This window comes from Dasypus novemcinctus, chromosome 7, assembly GCF_030445035.2.
Source record: "Dasypus novemcinctus isolate mDasNov1 chromosome 7, mDasNov1.1.hap2, whole genome shotgun sequence".
In the NCBI taxonomy this organism is placed as follows: domain Eukaryota; kingdom Metazoa; phylum Chordata; class Mammalia; order Cingulata; family Dasypodidae; genus Dasypus; species Dasypus novemcinctus.
Window position 1 is genome coordinate 124581291 of NC_080679.1, and position 23550 is coordinate 124604840.

The following is a 23550-nucleotide window of genomic DNA, read 5'->3' on the forward strand; positions in this document are numbered from 1 at the left end:
TGACAGGAAGTGAGATAGTGAGAGTCTTTCCTCGCACAGCCAATAACCAGGCTCCATCTGATTGTGCCAAAATGAGCCTCCAGTTGAGGGAGCAGAGAACCAGGTGAGCCTGGCTTAGAGGGAAGGCATGGTGATGAAAGCTTACAATTGATCTTCAAAAGGGTCTTTTGAAGCCATCCTGCTGAAAGAGGAAAAATTCCCATTTTTCACCAAGCCAAGGAAAACACACTCTTGACTTATACTTATGTCTTCAAAGCTCAAAGCTGGTGTCTTGAAGGACCAGCAGCATTTTATGGAAACCATCTGGCAAGACTTGAGCTCATCAACACACTTGTCCTTTATTTACTTCAGCTCTTGCTTAGTGTATGCAGCAGTCCTGAGCTTATCTTTCATAATGTTTCAAAATTGATGTATGATCATTGTTGCTTAACAACACCCTGAATTTGTAGTATACAAAAACTTCTCCCATATGTAGTAGTTAAAATTTCTTTGAGTTCATATCCCTTTGCTGACCTGGTATTGATTTAGTTACTCATCTTCACCCAGTCTGTCTTCATGAATTTTTAGCAGGAAAAGAAAGTCATCCAACCTCTAAATCATAGGGATTGTATTTATAAAGCATAAAGTGTACTCCCCTTTCCTTTACCAGCGTGAGATATTCCATGAAGGTAACTTTCAGTGAAAAACCTAAGTTAGTTTTTGTTTTCTTAAATATTGAATTCTAGACTTTTGACTCCTGGAGGAAGCAGTACCCAAAATGGAGCAAGCCAATATTGACCTTATTAAAGCCTTGCTCAGATGGTTTGCATCAGGCAAAGGGGCAGAACAACACATATTTATTATCAGCAACTAGAACAAATAAATATGTATGCCAGAGGAAGTAGGTAAAGGTGGAGTATTTTTCTTATTTAGGTCTTCTAGCCTTTGTATAAATTCTTGGAATGGTTCATTGAATTTAGGAGCATATTTGTTTTTTGGCTTATATGAAAATGTCAAGGTGGTATCCTGTGCTAAGAAGAAAGAAACACTAATTTAAAATATTGTTGGAAAATATATTCCTGGATTAATTCCCAATTCTAGTATTTAAGAATGTAACCCGAGGAATTCCAGGGTCTCCCTGAAGTACCATTCCTTGGAGAAGCAAAGTCATAGATGGTCTCCAATTAAAGACCGCTCATTTGAGAGTGCTTTGAGTACTTTCTGGGTGATTCCTCCACCTTGCTTGGTTTATGCAATTGTCACATCCCATATAGACACTGTAAATGCAGTCACATTTGGTCACTTTCTGAAGCCTGGTAACATACGAAATGGTGTTTTATTTTTCACAAAAGCACTACATACACATACACACATATTCTTTTACTATGGTTTCTAGGACATGATTATTTAATGCTTGTCCACATATTTAGAATAGAGTAACCAGCAACCAGTCAACCAAATTCCAACTGCTTTTTCTCAAATAGTGTCTTTCTGTTACTTTATCTGTTATTCCACTGCCAAGTGGGCTTCTTGTTTCAATAATTGCTGGTGGGTAAGCTACACGACTGATTAGCTGGCAGCTGGGTGACCTGTTAGAGGCCAGGCTACCATAGGCCATTTAGCTCTGAGGAAGTGTTTCCATGTAGTCACTATGTTGTTTTCTCTACTCCCAAATCTAAAAGAAGAAAAGGTTATGAGTGGTTTTTAGTGTATCTCTTCTAATAAATGTTGTCTTTTTCCCAACCAAAAAAAAATCACTCTGCTGGAGGCTTTTCATCACTCTTCATATCATGATTAACTCCTTCCTTTCCATTCCTTTCCTTTCCTTGCCCAACACTCTCAGTTCTATCATCTCCAGACACAGATCCTGCTCTCATCTCAAATCAGCCTCCCTGGAATTTCATTCATTCATTATCCCATATCATCTGTAACTCTGGTGAGTTATAACTTGCTGTTTTCTAGTAAATTCACTATTAACATTTATTTTTAGTGTAATACTCCATTGTTTAAAGGTGTCTTCAAAAGTTGTTTTTTGAAAAATGAATAGCCGTTGTATATTCTGTATAGATGACAAATATATCATTTGATCGTCTCCAACAGTTTCTAAATTCAGTTCCTTGCTTAACTTCTTTTACTGAAGATGGAGAAGTGACCACATGTAGTTCAAGTTATTAGAGGTTTCCCCAGAATTCCACCTGTTCCCAAACTGCTGGGGTCAAGAGGGTTCCTGGCAGAGAGGACTAAGTAGGTTGAGAAAGAAATTGAACCAAAGGAAAGGAAGGAGCTCGAAGGTCAGGCCACCAAGTGAAAAAAACTAAGTCTTATTGATATGTTGATCTCTTTGCCTCTAATACTGTCCTAAGCGTAATCTAAAATTAGGTGGTTTTTCACTCTATGTAAGAAGTAATTGCGTACTGTTATTTGGATGTTCAATTGTGTAAATGTATGTTGATCTTTATTTAATGCTATCATTAAGGATTATGAGCCCACTGTGCTTCTGGTTTGAGGCCCCAGTCCCAGTAAGATTAATTGTGTCTTTGAAAATAAGATAAGGAACATATGAAATTTCATGAGACTATAAATTAGCTTAGGTAAAAGAGCATTCTTTGAAACTTGAACTCTTCTCTATCTTTTCAGATTCTTTCCCGCTTGGGAGGTTGGGGTGGGTTGGAGGTTGGGGTTCTGGCTTCTCAGATAATGAATCATTGTGTCTGATTTTCTTCCATTTTCTTTGATCACAGTATGAATATAGCAATTTGTATCTAAATCTTAAATGAAAATAGCCAGCCAATTCCCAGATTTCCTTATTTCTCTCTACATGCTTGTCAATACTTGGAAGAGATTGGTAACATTTTAGAAAATAGTCTAGGGATTTTATAGGCCTTTCTTGCTGATCGACTAATGAAAGGAAATATCTCCTAAAAAACCTAACTAATAAATCACAGAGTGATTGCTTTCAAGGAGAATGTCAGTAGAGAAGAGTATACTGCAAATAATGACACGTGATTAGCTCTTTCTTTTTAGAGTTCTAGGTAAGATGAAATAATAGAGCAGTTAAGAGAAGCTTCTGGAAATTAGGCTTTAATCCCATGTCACCTCTATCCTCTTTATATGTTGGACCTCTCCATATATCAGGCTATTTATTTGTAAAATAGAGATGATAAAACTACCTCATAGCGTTGTTCAGAAAGTTAACTGAGATACAAGCACAATGACTGCTACATATTAAAGCCAAACACAAAACAAAACAAAATAACTATAAAATTGCCAAATTAAGATTGCAGTCAGAAACAGGGTAAGGTAATTGTTCACTGAAGAAGAAGTGAAGTAGAAAAATTTTTGGTTCCATTTATCTACTGTGTAATAAATACCACACATGGCTTAAAAAAAACAAATGGCTTAAGGGGGCAAACTAGTCACTTATTTTGCCCATGGATCTGCAGTCTGGCCATGGCCTAATGGGGAAGGCTCATCTCTGCTCCACACAGAAGTCAGCTGGGGCTGAAAGATCCACTTCCAGGTTGGCTCACTCCTGTGGCTGCCTATCATCCTGGGAGCTCAGCCTGGACTGAGCGCTAGGAGCTTCAGTTCCCCCACGGGAGTCTCTCCACAAGCTGCTTGGGCTTCCTTGCAACATGGTGGCTAGGTTCCAGAGTGAGTATCCCATGAGAAGTGAGAGCATGCTAGCTTCTTGAGGCTTGGACCCAGAATCTGGGACAGCAGCATTTGCATCATATTCTGTTAATACTGATATTAGTTAAGTAGTCAGAGAACCCAGGGAAGGAGACTTCACCTCTCAAGGACAGGCATGTCAAAGATTGTGTGGACTTATTTCAAAACTGCCATAGCATATAACTCCAAAGCTTGCCCAGACTGTGAGTCTTGTACACTTGTAAGTGAAGGATATACAGATACATCATCATCCATGTCTTTGAATCTCTAAAAGATTCTCATATCAACCAGAAGTTGTCAAAAGAAAACTCCTGCTTAAATGGACTTAACCTAAAATGAGACAGTTGAGCCTACTGACTGTAGGCTTTGCTTGGTCTTTGTGCCACAACTTTACAGTTTGTGGTCTAGTTTAACTTAGTCATATATCTTTGTGGGAAGGCTGCCCTTTGTCTTGATAGTGTTTTCCTCAAAATTTATACACACATAGTAACTAGTGGATAATTTATGATGCTGTCCAGAAATAAGTTAGCTTTTGACATGCTCATGGATCACCCAGGTCAGCCTACTATCATTATCCAGAAAAGGAGGCAGTATCTTATTGTGATAAAATAGCCTACTCACTCCCTTTCTCAACAGTGAGATTTTTAACGGGAGGATTTTTAATTTTATGTTATCTATAGTAAGTTCACAAGATCATTCATTCTCTGAGAAAAAAATTCTTGATTACTGCTTTGACAAAGATGGTAAATGTTAATGTAAATGGCGTAAATAATATAAGAGTACGGTAGGAACATATTATATATATGATTAACTAGAAAATAATGGAATGCCTTGCCCTCTTCTAGCATTTGTTTTGAGAAGGGGGACGGAAAATTCAAATTCATCTTAAGTTATTTTATTGTATTTACTTTCTCTAAGGCAAAACTTGCTCTCTTCTTCTAATAGGCATACATTTATACATGATCAGAATGTAAAGGTCTAATATTTAAAAGATTTGGGCTGGATTTTAAAGAACAGTTCTTTAAAAGTACTTAATTTAGTTTTTATACATAGTCTTAGAATAATAAACAGAATATTTAAATAATGAAATAATGAGGAGAAAGGTTGTGGTTATCTCCCCAAGTCCTAACGTCTACCTGCTTTAATAATTTTATTGCCTACCCTCCTGTAAGTTAAAGAATTACTCTAATTCAGGTCCCTACCTAATGGGATTTCATTCTTCAAATATGAAAAACTTCTAAATAAGCGAAGTTTTATATTCGCTGAACCTGCCTTTGACCCAAATTGATCTAGATTTACCTTGATTTATGACTGTAGTGGTCATTCTCACTAAGTTTGACCTCTTCAGTCTGAACTGCAGCAACGAAAGCCAAGTTCAGTGAGCCCATTGAAATTTGTATTACTTGCCCTACCTATGTCTCCATATGAATCATAGTGCTGGAATTTTGTGCCACTTAAGAAATTGTTTGTTTTTCCAGACTGGTTACTATATTAGGATTTTGGGTTCGTGTAATCATCATTAAACAAGAGCCCTGACACCTTCTCTGTGGGTATTATCAGGGCTCTGAAATTAAATTGAAAATTAGACACATATTAGCAATGGGAAAAACCTCAGCATTTTTTTGTTTCTGTTCAGGAAAATGCAAACATGCAGCTTTAAGCAGAAGAGTCCTAGGCATCAGACCTGACTTGGCTGGGGGCAGCTCTGAGCAGGCCCTGGGATCACCAAGCTGATGGCTATGCAGCCTGTGTGCATATGTGAATTACCTGCCTGAGCTTCAGAGACCACCTTTGGGCCGTTGAACGTTTCCCATCGAGCATTGCCCAAGGCTTCCTTATGCTTGCTTATGCTTTGAGGGGCTTAGGTAACTTGTACTGCTACTTCTGTCTACCCAGTGAGGCATGAGCATCAGTGAGGCTGAACTGCCTTGAAAATAGAATATGGATTAGAGTGGACTTCCTGATATTCTATTCTGGAACTATTGTAATTAGTAATGGAAGAAAATGTAGCATTGATGTGGAGAAAGTGGCCCTGGTAGTGGCTGAGGGTAGGGAGAGGGAAGAAGAGATATGATGTGGGGGCATTTTCAGGACTTGGAGTTGTCCTGGGTGGTACTGCAGGGACAGTTGCTGGACACTGTATGTCCTACCAGGAGCCACGGGGTGGACTGGGGGACAGTGTAAACTACAATGTAAACCACTATCCATGTGGTGCAGCAGTGCTCCAAAATGTATTCACCAAATGCAATGAATGTGGCATGATGATGAAAGAGGAGGTTGATGTGGGAGGAGTGAGGTGAGGCTGATGAGGTTTATAGGGGGACCTCATAGTTTTTGAATGTAACGTTAAAAATAAATAAATAAAGCCAAAAAGAAAAAAGAAAGAAAGAAATAAGAAACTGCAATGACCTCTGTGGACTCTGTTTTCCAGAATTAGGAAGCATCTCAGAGAGTTAAGATTGACCTTGTGTAGAGCCTGGTTTAGGACAAGTTTATGAGTATGGTAAAAACCAAAAGCAAAGCCTGTGAATTATTTGTCTCATTGATGCTAAAGAGATTGCTCTGCACAGAGACCCTTATCCAGAATTTATATCAGAAATGTGAGGCCCTTGGCCATGATTGTATAAAATCTGAGGCAAGCGTGCACCTCACTGGGGATCTCATGTACTTATAGGACAACTATTCTCCTCTCTCAGATACATTTCTGCTAAGAACAATATATATATATATATATTTTAAGTCAACAAAAATTTACCAGAAGTTACAGTAATGGGTGGTAGTAATGGCATCATAACATTGTGAAAGTAATTAACACCACTGAATTGTACATTTAAATGTGGTTAAAAGGGGAGCTACTAGGTGGTTTATATGTTAACAGAATGAAAAGTTTTAAAAACCACAGAAGTGTAAAACACAAACAGTAAATGGTAGTAACATATCCTATGGGCCATAATTAATAACATAATTATATACTTCATTAATTGTGTCAAAGGTACCACACTAATACAGTGTTACTAGTAGGGAAAACTGCATATGAGGCATGGAGTAAGGGGAGGAATATTGGAACTCTGTATTTTCTGCATGACTTTTCTGTAAAAATCATATTAAAAAAAGGAAGAAAAAAACAAATGCCAGTGAAAATTAATGAGAAAATAGGGTATTTCCTGGAGGTATTGGGAACTCTCTGCATTCATAGTGTAGGTCTCTCAAAAGTACATTTAGGGGAGCCAATGTAGCTCAGTGATTGAGTGATGACTTCCCAATTACGAGGTCCCAGGTTCAATTCTAAACACCCTAGTTCCTTAAAAGAAAAAAAAAAAGGAAAGTACATTTAGAGACATGTGACAAGAAGCAGCACCAAGCTTATGCTGCAATGTACCCCCTTCTGCTCCAGATACCTAGTAGTGAGAGATAACATATAAAAAGAGACCCCCAGAAAGACAGAGCCAAACTCAGAAAGAAGACAAAGAATACTGTAGAGCAGGAAGAGAAGTGCTAACTGGTGATCAGGGTAAAGCCACGGCCTTGGAGGATCTAGGTCCTGAAGCAGAAAATGGGGGTTTGGAGTTCGCTCCTGTGTGCTATGGCGTAAAAGAGACCACAAATTTCCCGCTGACACAGGAGATCAGAATCTGGCCTTCTGCTCAAAGCCGGGGTACAGTGAGCCTCCCCACTTTTGCAGCTCCCATGAAAGAAGGTTGGAAAAATCTTTGCTGACCTGTTACCTGGCACTTTGTGGGCAGAGGAATGTGGGAGAACAATAATATCCAGCTTGTGAGCCAAGCTACCTGCTTGGCCAGTAACTGAAAACACCAAAGCCCCAAAATAGCTGCCTGGCAGAACTCCAGTACACCATTACAAAACCCAGTATAAGACTGAAACCTTTTACTCAAAATGAATGTACAAATCCAAATTCCATAGCACACGAATAAACCTCATGCTAAAAAAGAGAGCTAAAATCCCAAAAATCAGAATATGGTTGGATGAAATGAAATTTGTAGAACAGTTTGATCCGGACTTTAAAATAGGTACACTAGGACATTCAATTAGATAAATGCCAGCAATCTTCCATTTAAAGATAAAAACAAAGTATGAAATAAAACTAGGTGGAAATTAAAAACAGGTGGAAAATAAGAACCATTTAGAAATCTTAGGAATTAAAAAAACTTAACCATTGAAATAAAAAATACCAACAGATCAGAAAAACTTTACACTAGATGTAGTTGAAGAGAAGGTTAATTAATTGGAAGATAATGCTTCTAGAGGTTAGGAAGGAATCTCCTACAGGGTCAGAGGGACGGTGGCCCTGCTGGTCCCCTTGATTTTGGACTTCTGGGCTCCAGAACTGTGAGAGAATACATTTCTGTTGTTTTAAGCCAGTCGGTTTGTGGTACGTTGTTACAGCAGCTCCAGGAGTCTAAGACAGATCACTGAGAAGTTCTGCCTTTCTGGTCCTCACTCGTGTCGTGATCCGAGGAGAGGCTTTTAGGAACAGCACAGGGCTCTCTGAGAGGTGGCGGCTGCTGTAGCAGCTTCCGGGTGCTTGTCTGTGACAGCCTCAAGCTTCCTTAGGAGGCTTGCCACCCTGGGTGTGGAGACCATTCGTGGATACACAGCCCCTCCCTGTGTTCTCCAGGGGTTACGGGACTTCTGACCATATACGGAATCTCCAGCTTATTTAAATCAAACCCAACCCAAAGCAAGTTTTCTTCAACACTGTTCTAGGCTCTGTGAAGACCAGGGTTTCCCAGGCTTCCTCGAAGGCTGGTTTATTCAGATCTGGCTGCGTGGACGAGACTACCTGTCCCCTGTCACCATGAGAATCCATAGATTACATCAGCCAGTTCCAAGAGTGGTCAGGAGTGCAGACACCTGACAGTAGTCGACCTGCGTTCAGTCCTGGTTCTCCCACCTGGTTCTAGCTGTGTTGCCTTGCGTGGAACACCTAACTTCTCTTATTCCTCTGTCTCCTCCTCTGTAAATGGGGAACAACCAACCTCAAAGGATCAAAATAGTTAATTCTGGGAAATGTTTAGACTTCCTGGCACACAGGAAGTACTCTCAGTGTGGGCTCTTGCGAACTTTATAACATAAGAAAGTCTTCCCTTGCCACCAAATTAGCTGGTTATAAAGAAAAATAATATTTTCCATTTCTCTTTTTTGTTTTGCAGCAAAAATCATGTTATTCCTTTGCAGTGCAGCTGCCCTGTGGATTTTGAATTTCATATTGCCTTGATTCAGTCTCATCGTGCCTTTACTATTGAGCCCAAATCAGGTAATGAGATTCAGGATTTCCAGGTTCCAAGTACTTAGGGTTCTCTGACCAAAGGGGATTTGGAAAGTTGGTGTCAAGTTCTAAGAGAGAATAAGCAACATTTGAAGCGGGTAATTTTGTGTGTGTAACATTAACAAATTTTATATATCTGGCAATGTTAATTGGGTTTGCAGACTTGGGAATAAGAACACTTTGGTATAACTTTAATACTCAATACTTTATAATAATATCCAGGTAAGCTGTGTCCATTATCAGTGCTTAAAAGCTGAAGTGAATCCTCTGTCATTTCTAATTTTAGCTCTTGGTACATCCTTGGTATTCACCTTTAATTCAATTTCAAATAAAATGGGAATATTCTTTCCAAGAGTTCAGAATCTTCGTGATGGTTTTAATAGGTTTGTGTCATGTGTGATGTGAAAAATCCATCTTTGCCTGCCCCAAAGGACATAGTTCTCAGTGCTGCTCTGGAGTCTCTGTGAGACCTGAGACTTTGCCGTGTTTATTGCTGTATCTCGGGTTCCTAAAAGAGTGCCTGGTACACAGTAAGTGCTCAATAAGTGCTTGTTGAATGGCTGAATGGGAGGTGCATGGGGCAGAATGTAGCAAGAGGAGAGTAGTATAACCCTCAGAGGAGGGGATAGACAAGAAGGAGGTATTCCAGGTGAACAAACTGATCTTTAGGCATTTATGAGAGAATGTGCAAGGCCTCTGTGGGGACAGTGGGGTGACCAGATGTGCGAGGGCAGAAGACCTCATTCTAGAAAGGAAACCAAAGCCTCTGTGGAAGTCAGAGAAAACACTAGCCCTATAGACCTAGGACCTTGACTCTTCCTCCCTCTCTCTTTCCTTCCTTTCCTTTTTCCTTTCCACACTTATTGAGCATTTACTATGTTCTGAGCTCCATTGGTACCAGGGATATAAAGGAGAAATAGGTTTGGTATAGAGTGATGTTTGATCTCTGAGAGAATAGTTTTCCATCTGAAGAACTGAAAGCAGAGAACTGAATTACACAAAAATATAGGGAAATGAATTGTTTGGGCACAAAGCTTACGTATGTTCCCAGTTTTTCCTTGTTTGGAGCATTAAAATTGACATCTGGCAATTAGCTTGAAGATTACTGTTCTGAGAGTTTACTTCTGATTTACTAATGCTGATGGATATGTATATAGATATTTATAATTGCCACAATAAAGTTATTATAAAGGATTAATGGAATAATTGACAAATGAGATCAATGTGAACATGCAGAAGTTTATTCAGGTGTATTTATCGAGAAGACGATTGTAAAGAATATAGAAATTCTTATCATGGGAAGACTATATTGAATGAACTTAGCAATAAAGAGTATCATGTTTTCTCCTTTCTTTCCTCTAAGGAATAATTCCAGCGAATGGGAAGGTGAATGTGATTATTAAGTTTACACCATTTCAGTATGGGACTGCACAGATAAAAGTACAGTTATGGATTTCACAGTTCAACTCTCAACCATACGAATGTGTATTCACTGGAACCTGCTATCCCAACATGTCTTTAAAGTATGGCTTCTTTCACATGTTTCATTTATTTTTAAAACTTCTTTCAAACTTCAAATCTTCATTTCTTCCATTCTATCTTTCTGTCTTATAAAAGATTGCCATCAAAAACTTATTTAGAATGATGAGCATGCATAAAATGTAACAGTAATACGTCTGAGAGAAAGGGGTTTGCAAGGGTTACTTTCTTTTCACTTATTACTACTGATGGACAGTGAAAATTTGACTATATGCATATATTACTGTCAGAAATTTAAATTACAAGGCGGCCAACATAACATAATTATTTTAAAAGTTGAAGTACAACATTACAATTCATTGAGAGCCTGCTGTGTGCAGTGTCAGTTGCAAAGCACCATGGGAAACAGCCCATGCCCTCAAGATACTCATGACCAAGGAGCAGAAGTAAGTTGTGTAGAACTAGTTACTTCGATATAAGGTAGAAACTAAAATGTGTCACACAAATTTTTTTTAAAAAGCCCCATCAGATTTCAAATGAGAAGAGAAAGATGTGAAATGGAACTTTTACTTCTTACCAGTATTTACTGAACTTCAATTTTCACTTGAACATAAGCTGATATTTTTATATCCCAATATGTATTGCAAGTTGTTTTCTAATAGCCATGAGTTTTATAAAAGTTAAAAGGAAAAGTTGACACAGTATAAATACTGCCCTTAGAAAATCCTTAAAATTATCTTGCAAATGAAAAAGAAATACCTTGATTTCTTCCTCTTTCCTTTCATTGCTAGATACATAGCTCCTATTAATATCATTAGACATATTAAAAGTGGAGTAATGAGCACACCAAAGTATAAAACTAACACCATTCTTTATTTTACATTTATACCATGATTTTCTTCTTAGCAGTTCAAAGTAGTCTAACCTAACTATGGAATATTAGTGAGTGCATATCCTACAAAAAGCCAAGGTAGAAATAAAATCACTCAAGCAATAGACAAGTAGAATTGACTAAAAGCAAATAGTGCTAAGTTGTCCGGTGTCAGATAAGGGGGTCAACAAAATGCCACTTGCCATCTCATGTCATGTGCTGTAACATAGAAGGGCGTTTGTTGAAGACAGCACTTAAGTAGGATTTTGACCCGTGCATATCCTCCCACACACATGCTCTCAATACATGAGGGCATCTTCTACATGTAGAAGCACCAAACAAATGCAGATGTGCCTTATTTCCCAATGAATTAAAGACTGTGCCTTATTTAATACAGTTTTGACATTTTCAAGGACTAGGTCTCAAGATCTGCCTGTCTCCCATGACTGCGGATAGTATGATAACATATAGATTGCATCGTGAAGTACAGAAATTATACTGGCTGCAGCACTCTCTGAAAATGTCACAGATTGCTTTTCCTGTCTGCGTGTAGAGTGTGTGATGGACTTACCATGTCCTAAGTTTTTGGCATTGCCGAATTCCACATGTACCTTGTTAGTGTATCCCCTCCTTAGATGCCTCATTTCCGTCTTCACCACTAGCAATTAGATTTCTTTAGGGAACCGTGCCTCACATCCCCCTGCAAAGGTTTTGTTGCTCCCCTGTGTTTCACAGCCGAGGTGATAACAAAGGTCTGTTGAGATATGGATGGGGGCCTGCAGCTGAGTCCCTAGCTAAGCTCCTCATCACTGCACATCAGCGCCTGTCAGTCCATATGGTCTTGCCAAACGACAGGTGATTCCTCGCCATGGACCTGGGAGGACATCTTCCATAGGTGGATGTTAAATCTGACATTGCCAGCAAACAGCCCTTACTTTCCAATGGGGAGTATTCAGTAGGTGCTCAGCAAATGCATATTGACTGTCAGAATGGATGAATATTAGCATATTCTTATCTAATGTCTGTTATGTCATGGAGGCATGCCATCCTATAAAACAATTCTGAACATAACCCAGGTCCCCTGAGTATCTTCTGCAGCCTTGGGACTGGGACCAGCTCCACCTACATCTGTACAAAGGCAGTTTTCAGTTTAGAAACGATCTGAAACGTTTGTCTGAATCTCTTTAAGACCTTTCCATAAAGAGTGGGCATATTCATTCTTTTGCTACAAAAGTAAATTTGGCTGTTGAAAACCAACAGCCTGTAAATTATGCTGGACCATGAGGGCATTTTCCAGCATACCATGTTTTTCACTTGCTTCTTTAAGAATGTAAGGAAAAACAGCTCTTGGTGGGATTATGATATTCTGATATCACATTTATTTTAGTACACCACTGTTTTAGCAGGCAATTCTTTTCAGTTTAATTATAATATAATCGACTATAAGTCATGGTATTATGAGAGGGAGCATAAAGACAGGAGCTTGAATCATGGATTATATACTAATTTAATATTTGTTTTAAAAAACAGCTTAGAAGAATTTGAAAGATTAAATACTCTTTCTAAGAAAGTAGGCGTTCCTCCAGAAAAGATAGTGCCACGTATGCATTTTCGCAGCTGTCCAGCAAAGCAAAAGCCTCAAAAGTGTAAGGTAAAGTGGATATTATTCTACAGATGATGGAAGGAATGATAGAGAGCAAAATAATTATCCCTTCTCCCCCCACCCCTTGTGGTTTCTTAGGAAATTGAATACCAGAACTTGAGGTTTCCAGTAAATTTATCAAATCCGTTTGCTGTAGCAACTGTTTTAAACCAAGAACCAGGAAAAATGAAGGTTAAAGAACTAAGAAAAGGTAACCAATATATCCATCATACATCAACCCCTGGATGAATATGAAAAAAAATGATTGCTTGTCACATTTACTGTTTGCAAACAACAACAAGACTTGGTTAGGTAGCCGTTATGTTTTGCCATTAAAAATGTACTTTCCTTTTGGCAAATGCTTCCGATTTGATTCCTGGTATAATCGTATCATCATTGTTTTCTTCTTCCTTCAGTTTTGGACCAAGGCAATGAGATTTCAAAAACAAGAGAAATGAGGGAAGCACTGTTTGAACAGAAAGTCAGACAGGACACTCAAAAAGAAATCGAAAATCACCTTAAGTGGTAAATACTGATCAGTTATTTGCGTCAAGTTGCTGTATGATTCTTTTTAGATGAACCCTTTTTATATGTGGGACACAATGAAATGTAATAACTTTTTATGCCCTTTGAAGTATTTGATTGTTGTCTCGGCTCAAAAGATGACTCTATTTCCAAATGGTGTTTCTATTTGGAGTAAATTAATGTGATCAAACCACACTCTACCTAAGCGAGACCGATTGGTGGCAGCAGTGGAGTTCCACGCATGGCTGAGACACTGCTGGCAGCACCCTCCTTGCTCCAGGAGAGAGCTTGGTGACTTGGGCACTCAAATCTCACCCTATCCCCTCTCACTCCCCCATGGTCCCCTGTGCCCCGAGCTTGAGCCCCTGGAGCCCTCAGGATGCCAGCCCTGGTGGGAAGAAGTGGGAGACTTCCGGCAGAGGCTTGAAACTTCACATGCAAGAATTCCTATTTACGCTTCTGTGATCAAAATGGAACCTTTCCACAATTAAAAAAAAAAAAAAAAAGGATCATCCCCAGCATATTCAACATAACAAAGATTTGGCTAAAGTCAACTTTAGAAAGACTTTAAAAGAGCTAAATACACTCCTCAAAAGTGTCATTGAGAAATGCTCTAATCCCTGCCCTTGCCTTCACATTTCCCAGACAGACAAGAACATCTTAATCTCAAAGACGTTCAAAAACGGTGCTTACAACACCTTGCTACCCCATTTTAATGGGGAAAGGCCTCTGTTTCTCACAGAAAAACCTTCTCTTCAGTGCAAAGTCTGTTTTTACAGTTATGCTAAGTAGCTAAACATAATTTTAAGACATAATTGTTCCGATTATAAAATCCTGAGATGTTGTCATTGTAGAAACCTGAAAATATTATTTTAAAAATATAGAGAAGGTAAAAAAAAAAAAAGGTCACCAATATCCACCTCCCAGCATGACCCCAATTAATGCTTTGGTGCATTTCCTTCCTTTTATGTTGATCTGTAACGTCCTTGAAATCACCTTCTAAATTCAAGTAAAGATCTTAACTATGTCAGCTGTTTATGTTGACAGATTTAAAATCTGTAATAGGGAAACGGACTTGGCCCAGTGGTTAGGGCGTCCGTCTACCACATGGGAGGTCCGCGGTTCAAATCCCGGGCCTCCTTGACCTGTGTGGAGCTGCACCATGCACAGTGCTGATGCACGCAAGGAGTGCCCTGCCACGCAGGGGTGTTCCCCGCGTAGGGGAGCCCCACATGCAAGGAGTGCACCCCATAAGGAGAGCCACCCAGCGCGAAAGAAAGTGCAGTCTGCCCAGGAATGGCACTGCCCACACTTCCTGTGCAGCTGAAGACAACAGAAACGGACAAAAGAAACAAGATGCAGTAAATAGACACAGAGAACAGACAACTGGGGGAGGGAGGCGGAATTAAATAAATAAATAAATCTTTAAAAAAAAAAAACAACCTGTAATAACACTTGGCCTAAGTTCACTCACTATTTGTTCTTGTGTGCACACACACACGGCCACAAACACAGACATGTGCATACACCATCTTTTTTCTTGAACCATTTGAAAGTAACTTACAGATATTTTGAAGCTCCATGTAGCTCCCTAAGAGCAAGTATATTCTCCTATATTACCATGATCACTTCCAAGAAATTTAACATGAATATAGAAATACTACTTAATCAGTTCAGATTTCCCCAGTAACTGGGGTGGGTTTTTGTTTTGTTTTGTTTCATTTTGGGATAGGGGGAATCCAGGGTCCAATCAAAGACCATATAATTTGTGTTTCATTTTCACATCTCTTTAGTCTCCTTTAGTCTAAAAACAGTTCCCCAGACTACCCTCCCCCTTTTAAAAATCAGAGCAACTACTTATTCAGAACATGTGCCAGGCTCTATGATAGATACATTACATGCCAGATTTTGCTATTGAGATAAAACAATTCACATAACATAAAATTCACCACTTCCAAGTGTATAATTCAGTAGATTTTGGTGTAGTCACAATATCACGCAAACTTTGCCACTAATTCCAGAAAATTTTTTACCGCCTTTAGAGGAAACCCTGGACACAGTAGTCAGTCACTCCTCATTTCCCACCCCCCACACCAGCCTTTGGCAACCACCCATCTACTTTGTGTCTTTATGGATTTGCCCCTTCTGGATGCTTTCATATCAATGATGTCATACAATATGTGGTCTTTTGACTGGCTTCTTTCACTTAGCAAAAAGTTTTCAAGGTTCATCCATGTTATTGCATGCATGACTACTTCATTACTTTTTATGGCTCCATTGTATGGATAGACCACATTTTGTTTATCCATTTATCAGTTGATAACTTGGGTTGTCTGCACTTTTCGCCTTTGTGAATAATGCTTTCTGAACATTTGTGTACAAGTTTCTGTGTGGATGTATGTTTTCTGTTGAAAATATGCCTAGGAATGGAGTTACTGGATCATGTGGCAATTCTGTGTTTACTGATTGAGGAATTACTGTTTTCCAAAAAAGCTGCGCCATTTAATATTCTTGCCAGCAATGCAGGGGGATTCCTATTCCCCCACACCCTCACAAAAACTTATTTCACCCTTTTAAAAATTATAGGCATCCTAGTGGGTGTGAAGTGATATCTCTTTGTGTATTTTTTTTTGAGGTCTGAGCCAAGGTTTCATACGTGGAGGCTGGTGCCCAACAACTGAGGCACATCAGCCTCCTTGAGTTGTTTTTTTTTACATTTGTTTGCTTGTTGTTTTTTTTTTGTTTTTACGAGGAACTGGGGACTGAACCTGGAACCTTCCATGTGGAAAACGGGTTCTCCACTGCTTGAGCCACATTCATTCCCTTCCCATTGTAGTTTTGATTTGCATTTTCCTACTAAATAATGATGTTAGGCATCCAGATATTTTATTATTCATAAATATTTTAGCGTCTGTCCCTAGTAAAGAAGTTTCCTTTTGTAGAACACATTATTCATGTTGGTTATGTTGTTGGAGGCTCTACAACTCTCTCCCTCATGCTGTCTCCAATGTTTCAACATCCCTTTTCAGTTGTGGAATACAGCCAGGACCTTCCACCCTAAATTTGACTGTGGTATTCTGATGGGTTTACAGAGTAGTTGCTGGGGTTAGTTTTGTTTTGTTTCTCTCCCTAGGCAGGTGCACCTTGGTAAAGATCACATGTCTTTTAAGTTTAAAAAAGAGCTTACTGAAGAATACCAAAGAGCATGCGCCAAATCTAAGGTCAGAATTACTGCAGATTTTTTTCTTTTTCATTTAAAAAAATTTTTATTCTGGTAACACATATACAACATAAAATTTCTCATTTTAACCACTTTCAAATATACAATTCAGTGTTGTTGGCTACACTTGCAATGTTGTGCTGCCATTTATCTATTACTGAAACTTTCTCATCATCCCTCAACCAAAACTCTAGCTATTAAGCGTTAATTCCCCATTCCCACTCCTGCCCCATCCCTGTTAACCTGTAATCACAGACTTACTCCTAACTTGATATCTTTTATTGCACTAACTGTTTTCAGCTTCTGCTATATGTGCAAGATGCCATGTCAGGGGAAAAGAATTTATAGTCAAGTTGGGAGTGTGGGAGGCCGATGACAAGTACACTGTTAACTATAAATCAAGACTGGTCCTCAGTGTTACAACTGAGTGTTGTGGGAATTCAGAAGCCAGAGAGGAAAGAGCCTGGTTGGAAAACCTTTCTGGAAAACATGATCTTAGCTTGAAAAGTGGTAAAGGGTATGAAGGTATGCCAGATGGAGGGAAGGTCTCAAATTCCGGCTAGAATTCTGACGTGAGGTGCCTTTGTCCCATGCTTTGGGGAGCAAAGACCAAGACAGTGACCAGGAGCCAAACTAGAGCCGGATCTGAAGAAGGAGTAAAGTGGGAAAACTGGACCACAGCTAGGATACTGAGCAACCCCTAGAGGTTCAGGGTGGGGAGCAGAGGCACTCAGGCTGTGGGATAGGGGATGCACATGGCCTCACCACAATTTGGGAGGCAGGTGGTATTTGTAGCAGCAGGAAGCTGAGTGTAGGGCTCAGAGGACAAGTCCAGAATGGCGAAAATGAAGGACACATGGGGGCAGAGGATGTTGACCTCAGCTTGGAGATCCATGTAAGAGGAGCTTGGACTTAATTGCTAGATCTTGTGGAAACATCCCTTATATTTAAACTGCATGTGTGAGCTTCTGGTAAATGAACTGAGCAACAGTGGGTAGGATGGATTGGAGATAAAAATATATCATGGGGAGCAGATGTAGGTCAAGTGGTTGAGCACCAGCTTCCCAAGAATGAGGTCCTGTGTTCAATCTCCAGTACCTCCTAAACATATATATACATATATATGTATCTTATCAGTTATGAGTTTGTTTTTCATATAGAATGCATTTTCCCCTAGATTTGGCATCCAAATCAGTTATTTGATTTTTTCATAATTTTTCAAAAGATAAATAAAAGATGTCATTACCCTATATCAATAAATCTTAGCGTATGAGTGGCACATACTAGATTTTCATTTAAATTTAATTTTTCAGATTCTTGAATGCTATTTTTAAAGCAAATTATCAAGTGTTTTCTGTGAAACCCGCAATAGAATGTATTTCCTAACTTTTTAAAGAGATCATTGACAAGCTATGACTAGGTCAATGTGAGATTTACGACCGTATTTGCCAGCATTTATTCATTTGTCAAATAGCTTTAGAGAGCACCCATTGTGAGGCAGAGTCTCTACCAGTGACTAAGCAATGGTCTTCATTAAGATCACAGTACAGACTCTTAGAGACAATTTAACATATGCCAAGTGCAGTGATAGAGATAGGACTTGTTGCTCCATTGTAGGTGAGGGGTAAGGAGAGGGAGAAGATAAAATGATTCCTGGATTTCCAGTTTGGGTGCATGTTGGCTGTTCTGAATGAGATCCCAAGTACCAGAGGAAAACCTGGCTTGCAGGGAAGATGAAGTGTTCAGTTTTGGGACTTGCTGCATTTGAGGTGACTGAGGACCTCCAGGTGGCACCTACGTGGACAGGTCAGAGCAAGAAACAGAGCCTCAGATGTGATCAGATCAGACGTAGAGGAGGAGATCTGAAGAACAATTGTGGAGATCCAGGAAAAAGCATGAGAAAGGAAGTGGCACAATGCAGGAAATGAGAGAAATTCACAGTTTCAGGAGACAGCAGAGAAATGGTCAGAAAGGTCAGGAGAACTGGAGGACTCAGAGCCTAAGGAAGAGTTGTGTTCAAGTAGAGGGAGGAAGGATCGGTCAAGTGCACCAGAAGTTTCCAGGGTGATAAGGCTTGGAAGATACACCTTGGAACTGGCATTTTGGAGCTCATGGTTGGTTTTAAGGATGGCCATTTCAGTAGACTTTTAGAGGCAAAGAAGTTAAACTAATGGAACAAGGACTATGTTGAGGTGAGAAGTAGAGATAGTTTGAGTTTGAGAAGTTGAAATGAGCAGAAGTAAAGAAAACTCTTCTGGACATTTAGAGGGTCCTGAGGGATCAGGGAAGAAGTTTTTGAGCTGGAAGAACCTGAGCATATTTTTTAGGTGTAGGATAAAGAGCAATTATAGAGGAAAAGTTTGAAGAAGCAGGAGAAGGTGATCACTTAGAGAATGAGCTCCAGAGGGGACCAAGGTCCTGGGGCAGCTTATCTATCATGAGGAGGAAGGACTGGGACAACCCCGTTAGCAAGGATGGTGAGTCTAGACAGGTTTGTGTGCAGGGAGATGGGCCGTCCAAGGAGGTGATGCTTGTGGCCCTGTCTTTCTGGATGGTTCAAGAAGCAAGGTCAGTTGCACAGAGTGAGGGGGTCAGGAAGGGGTTTGAAGAGAGGGGTGTGTGCTTGCAAATTGATTGAGGCGAGCAGGAGGGGGCATCCACATGCTTGGCAGTGCTCACCAGGACAAGTGGAAGGGTGAGCAGGCTCCAAGGCCCTGGTGTTTTTTCAGGGACCTATTCCTTGTGTCCAGGGGATTTCATCTGACAGGTGACCCTGGCAGGGAACACCTGGGGCCCAAGACATATGGCAGAGAGCTGGGAAAAAGAGCTGGCAAAGATGGGGTGGTGGAGGGAGCTACGGAGGAAGGGGTGGCCTTTACAGCTGGATGGTGCAAATCCTAAAGGATGATGAGGTTTTACTCAGGGAAAAAGGACAATAACTATATTTTAAAAAATGAAGTTCTCAGGTCTGTGCTTCTATAAAAACCCCTTTAGTTTAAAAAGCAAGTATAATTATAATGACTTTTAACCTACATGTGTTTCCACCACTCCTAAGGGAATCCCAAGGGTGGGGTGCATTTGACTAATTGCTTAATGGGTCTCTACCAGCTTTGAAGAGAAACCAAGTTTTATGCACTTGTATTCAACTTTAATATTTCTGATGATCAAAAACCCAGCTAGATAGAGGAGACCCAGTTGCAGATGAAGAATTTCAGCGACTCGAGACTGAAGTTAACCACAAACGGATCATCCACAATCTAGAAGATGTGGGTAACTCTGGCTTTTCAAATTGTTTTTTCTTTTATTTTTTTTTAATGTTATGTTAAAAAAATATAAGAGGTTCCATATACCCACTGCCTCCTTCACCCCACTCCTCCCACATCAACAATGCCCCCCACCACCATGGCACACTCATTGCACTTGGTGAACACACCCGGGAGCACTGCCCCACCACATGGATAACAGTCCACATAGTAGTTTACATTCTCCCCCAGTCCACACAGTGGGTTATGGCAGGATACATAATGTCTAGCATCTGTCCCTGCAACATCATTCAGGACAACTCCAAGTCCTGAAAACACCCCACATCACATCTCTTCTTCCCTTTCTGTGCCCCCAGCAACTACCATAGCCACTTTCTCCAAATCAGTGCTACAATTCCTTCCATTACTAGTCACAGTAGTTCCATAGTAGAATATCAGTAAGTCCACTCTAATCCATATTTTATTCCTCCATCCTGTGGACCCTGGATTGGTGATGTCCACTCCACATCTATATCAAAAGGGGTCTTAGATTCCACATGGATGATGGATGCAATTCTCCTGCTTGCAGTTGTAGGCAGTCTCTGTTCCCTGGTGTGGTGGTTGACCATCATCACCTCCCTGTTAGCTGGCCTGGGTAAGTTCAATGAACCAGAGGGTAAGAGTTGTAAGACTGCTGAGGCTCAGGGCACATGAACAGTCCAGAGATTCAAGTCTCCTGAGTATATACCAACCCTAGCATCAACCACAGATGCAGTAAAAGTGCAGAAGAGATATGTGTAGAAAGGTCATCTCTGAGTCCATCTCCATCATACTCAGGAACACAAATTCCAAAGTAGGGCCAACTGACATGGCACTGAATTCCAGAGCCATCTGACATGACCATACAACCTGTGGGTATCCATTGCCCTCAGGACAACCAGTACCTAGGGTTGTACCTACTTTGGCTGCCTCAGGGGTCCTGCTGAACAGTGTGTAAGCACGACCCCTCTGATGACCTCCCGACTATTTTTTGAAGACTCAGCCATATAAACTCTTTTGTCTTTGCCATTTCCCCCTTTCATTCAAGGTCAAAAAGCAGTTTTTATCACACAGTCCTACATGTAGGCTGAGATATTCTGCTGGTCTGAGTTGACCCTTTTATTCAAGGTCTTTTTCTAGTTATGTTACCAGCTGGTGCTTGATAGTAATCCCTTGGCACCAGGGAGGCTCATCCCTGGAAGTCATGTCCCACATTGTGGGGAAGGCAATGCATTTTTATGCTGAGTTTGGTTTAGAGAGTGGTCACATTTGAGCAACATGGAGGCTCTTGGGAGGTAACTCTTAGGCACCCTGCAGCTCTAGGACTAGTTCATATTGCAGGCACACAGGCTCATAAGCATAGTCATCAGTATCAAGGGCTCATTGTTGGACCACCCTTCTTTGTTGGTCTTTGCCGTTGTACTTAGGGGATTGTTGCTGTTCCATTGGGGAATGTGGTAGAGCTCCGCTGGCTAGGAACTCAGCACTCCCTCAGTTGTCCTTTGTAACTGTAACTACTATGAAAATACCCAACATATATCCAAACATTTTTATGTACCCTATATATATGCTCTGGAGAACTCCCAACCATGTGTCCCCCATCAGTAACACCCCACACCAGTGTTCCTCCCCTGCCATAGTTGAACCACTCCGTGGTACAAAGCTTCTTCAAAAATTAAGCAGAATAATATATTGTCAAATTCAATTAATAGGAAAATGAAATATAGTGATGGGTTTAAAAATTGGAAATAGAATACATATTAATTTAGAAAAACTAAAATAGAGTAAAAGTAAATTGGGGTATTAGGGGATGAAAACTATTATTAAGATTTGTTTTTGACATTTTGCATTTCATCACTGCAATAGGTATTGCCATGTATGTACAGTGGCAAGGAAATTTCTTTCATTACTTCAGTGGCAACATCCTTGCTTTTTTTTTTCCTGATTTTTAATTTTGTCTTTACAAAAGTTTTAGATCACAGTAATTCATATATACAATATAGGGGATTCCCACATATCCAACATCAGACCCTTTCCCCCTTTTCCCAGCAATGATCCCTTTACATGTTCATGTTATATTTGCTGTAGCTGTTGTACAGATACTGAAACATAGCTTTCAAACATGGTTCCAGTTTGGTTTACATTATGGTTCATATTTTAGACTATACAATTTTCTAAATTTTTATTTACCTTATGTTTTAAATTATGGTTTATATTTTGGCCTATTGACTTTTATCCATTTTTGGTGTAATTTAACATGTTCTATATCCATCAATGCACGTTCCTGTGAAACACTTCCACTGCCCCCCAGTTACTCTGATTTCATCTATTCTATACCTCTGTTCTCCTCCCCTCAGGGCCCACAGTGACCAACAATCTTCATTACTTGAAGGACCAGATTCACAGATACTTGGAACAATGCCCAGGGCTTGACATACTAGACTGCCCTAACCCATTGGGAGCCACCAGTTCTCTCAAGAGACACAGTTCCTCTGTTTGAGAACATCAGTCCTCCCCAGGATATGGGTGCACCTTCACACTCATTTTATAGTTCTCCACCCAATGATATAACATACTATGACAAAATGAACACTCACACACTCCCTAAAAACCTGACCCCAGGCAGATGTCACACTTAAGCATCTTAAACGGGCAATCCTTTATGATATTTTCTGAAGAGTTTTCTCAACATTGTAGTTTCAACCACATACCTGAAAATCTCACTTGTTCAAATGTTCCCCTCATCCTCCCCATAATTCCTTGGGCCATCTGACCCACTCTCCCAACCCTTGCCTTCCCTGAAGCCTATAAAGCCCTAACCAAAGGTATTCCTATGCCCTCATCTTTTTTTTTTTTTAATTTTATTGACTTTGTAATAATATTACATTAAAAATATATATGTGAGGTCCCATTCCACCCCCCCACCCCCCCCTCTCCCCCCCCCCAACAACACTCGTTCCCATCATCATGACACATCCATTGGATTTGGTAAGTACATCTTTGGGCACCTCTGCACCTCATATACAATGGTTCACATCATGGCCCATACTCTCCTCCATTCCATCCAGTGGGCCCTGTGAGGATTTACAATGTCCGGTGATTACCTCTGAAGCACCATCCAGGGCAGCTCCATGTCCCAAAGACGCCTCCACCTCTCATCTCTTCCTGCCTTTCCCCATACCCATCGTCCACCATGTCCACTTTTCCCAATCCAATGCCACCTCTTCTATGTGGACATTGGATTGGTTGTGTCCATTGCACCTCTATGTCAAGAGGAGGCTCAGATTCCACATGGATGCTGGATGCAATCCTCCCGTTTTCAGTTGTAATCACTCTAGGCTCCATGGTGTGGTGGTTGTCCTTCTTCAACTCCATCTTAGCTGAGTGTGGTAAGTCCAATAGATCAGATTGTAGGTGCTGGAGTCTATTGAGGCTCAGGACCTGGCTATCACATTGTCAGTCCAGAGATTCAAATCCCCTAAATATACCTTAAACCCCAACATTAACTGCACCTCCAGCACATTAGCATGAAAGTCTTATGAAGGGAGATCCCATCTGAGTCCAGATTCATCACACATAAACACCATTTCCAAA

The 23550-nt window shown here is 40.2% G+C and overlaps 1 protein-coding gene across 12 annotated transcripts in view; it reads left to right on the plus strand.

Moving 5' to 3' along the window:
• LOC101419459 (cilia- and flagella-associated protein 221-like) overlaps positions 1 to 23550 on the plus strand; it is a 93702-nt gene that overhangs the window by 24797 nt on the left and 45355 nt on the right. For all 12 annotated transcript variants that reach the window (XR_011649294.1, XM_058301119.2, XM_071216488.1 and 9 more), the window contains 7 exons: positions 8823 to 8926; positions 10302 to 10461; positions 12819 to 12939; positions 13030 to 13141; positions 13347 to 13455; positions 16589 to 16676; positions 19852 to 19941. Coding sequence is in view for 11 of the 12 variants with exons in the window: in XM_058301119.2 (XP_058157102.1) it covers positions 8823 to 8926; positions 10302 to 10461; positions 12819 to 12939; positions 13030 to 13141; positions 13347 to 13455; positions 16589 to 16676; positions 19852 to 19941 (784 nt within the window). In the remaining variant the exon portion in view is untranslated. The remainder of the gene's footprint in view (positions 1 to 8822; positions 8927 to 10301; positions 10462 to 12818; positions 12940 to 13029; positions 13142 to 13346; positions 13456 to 16588; positions 16677 to 19851; positions 19942 to 23550) is intronic.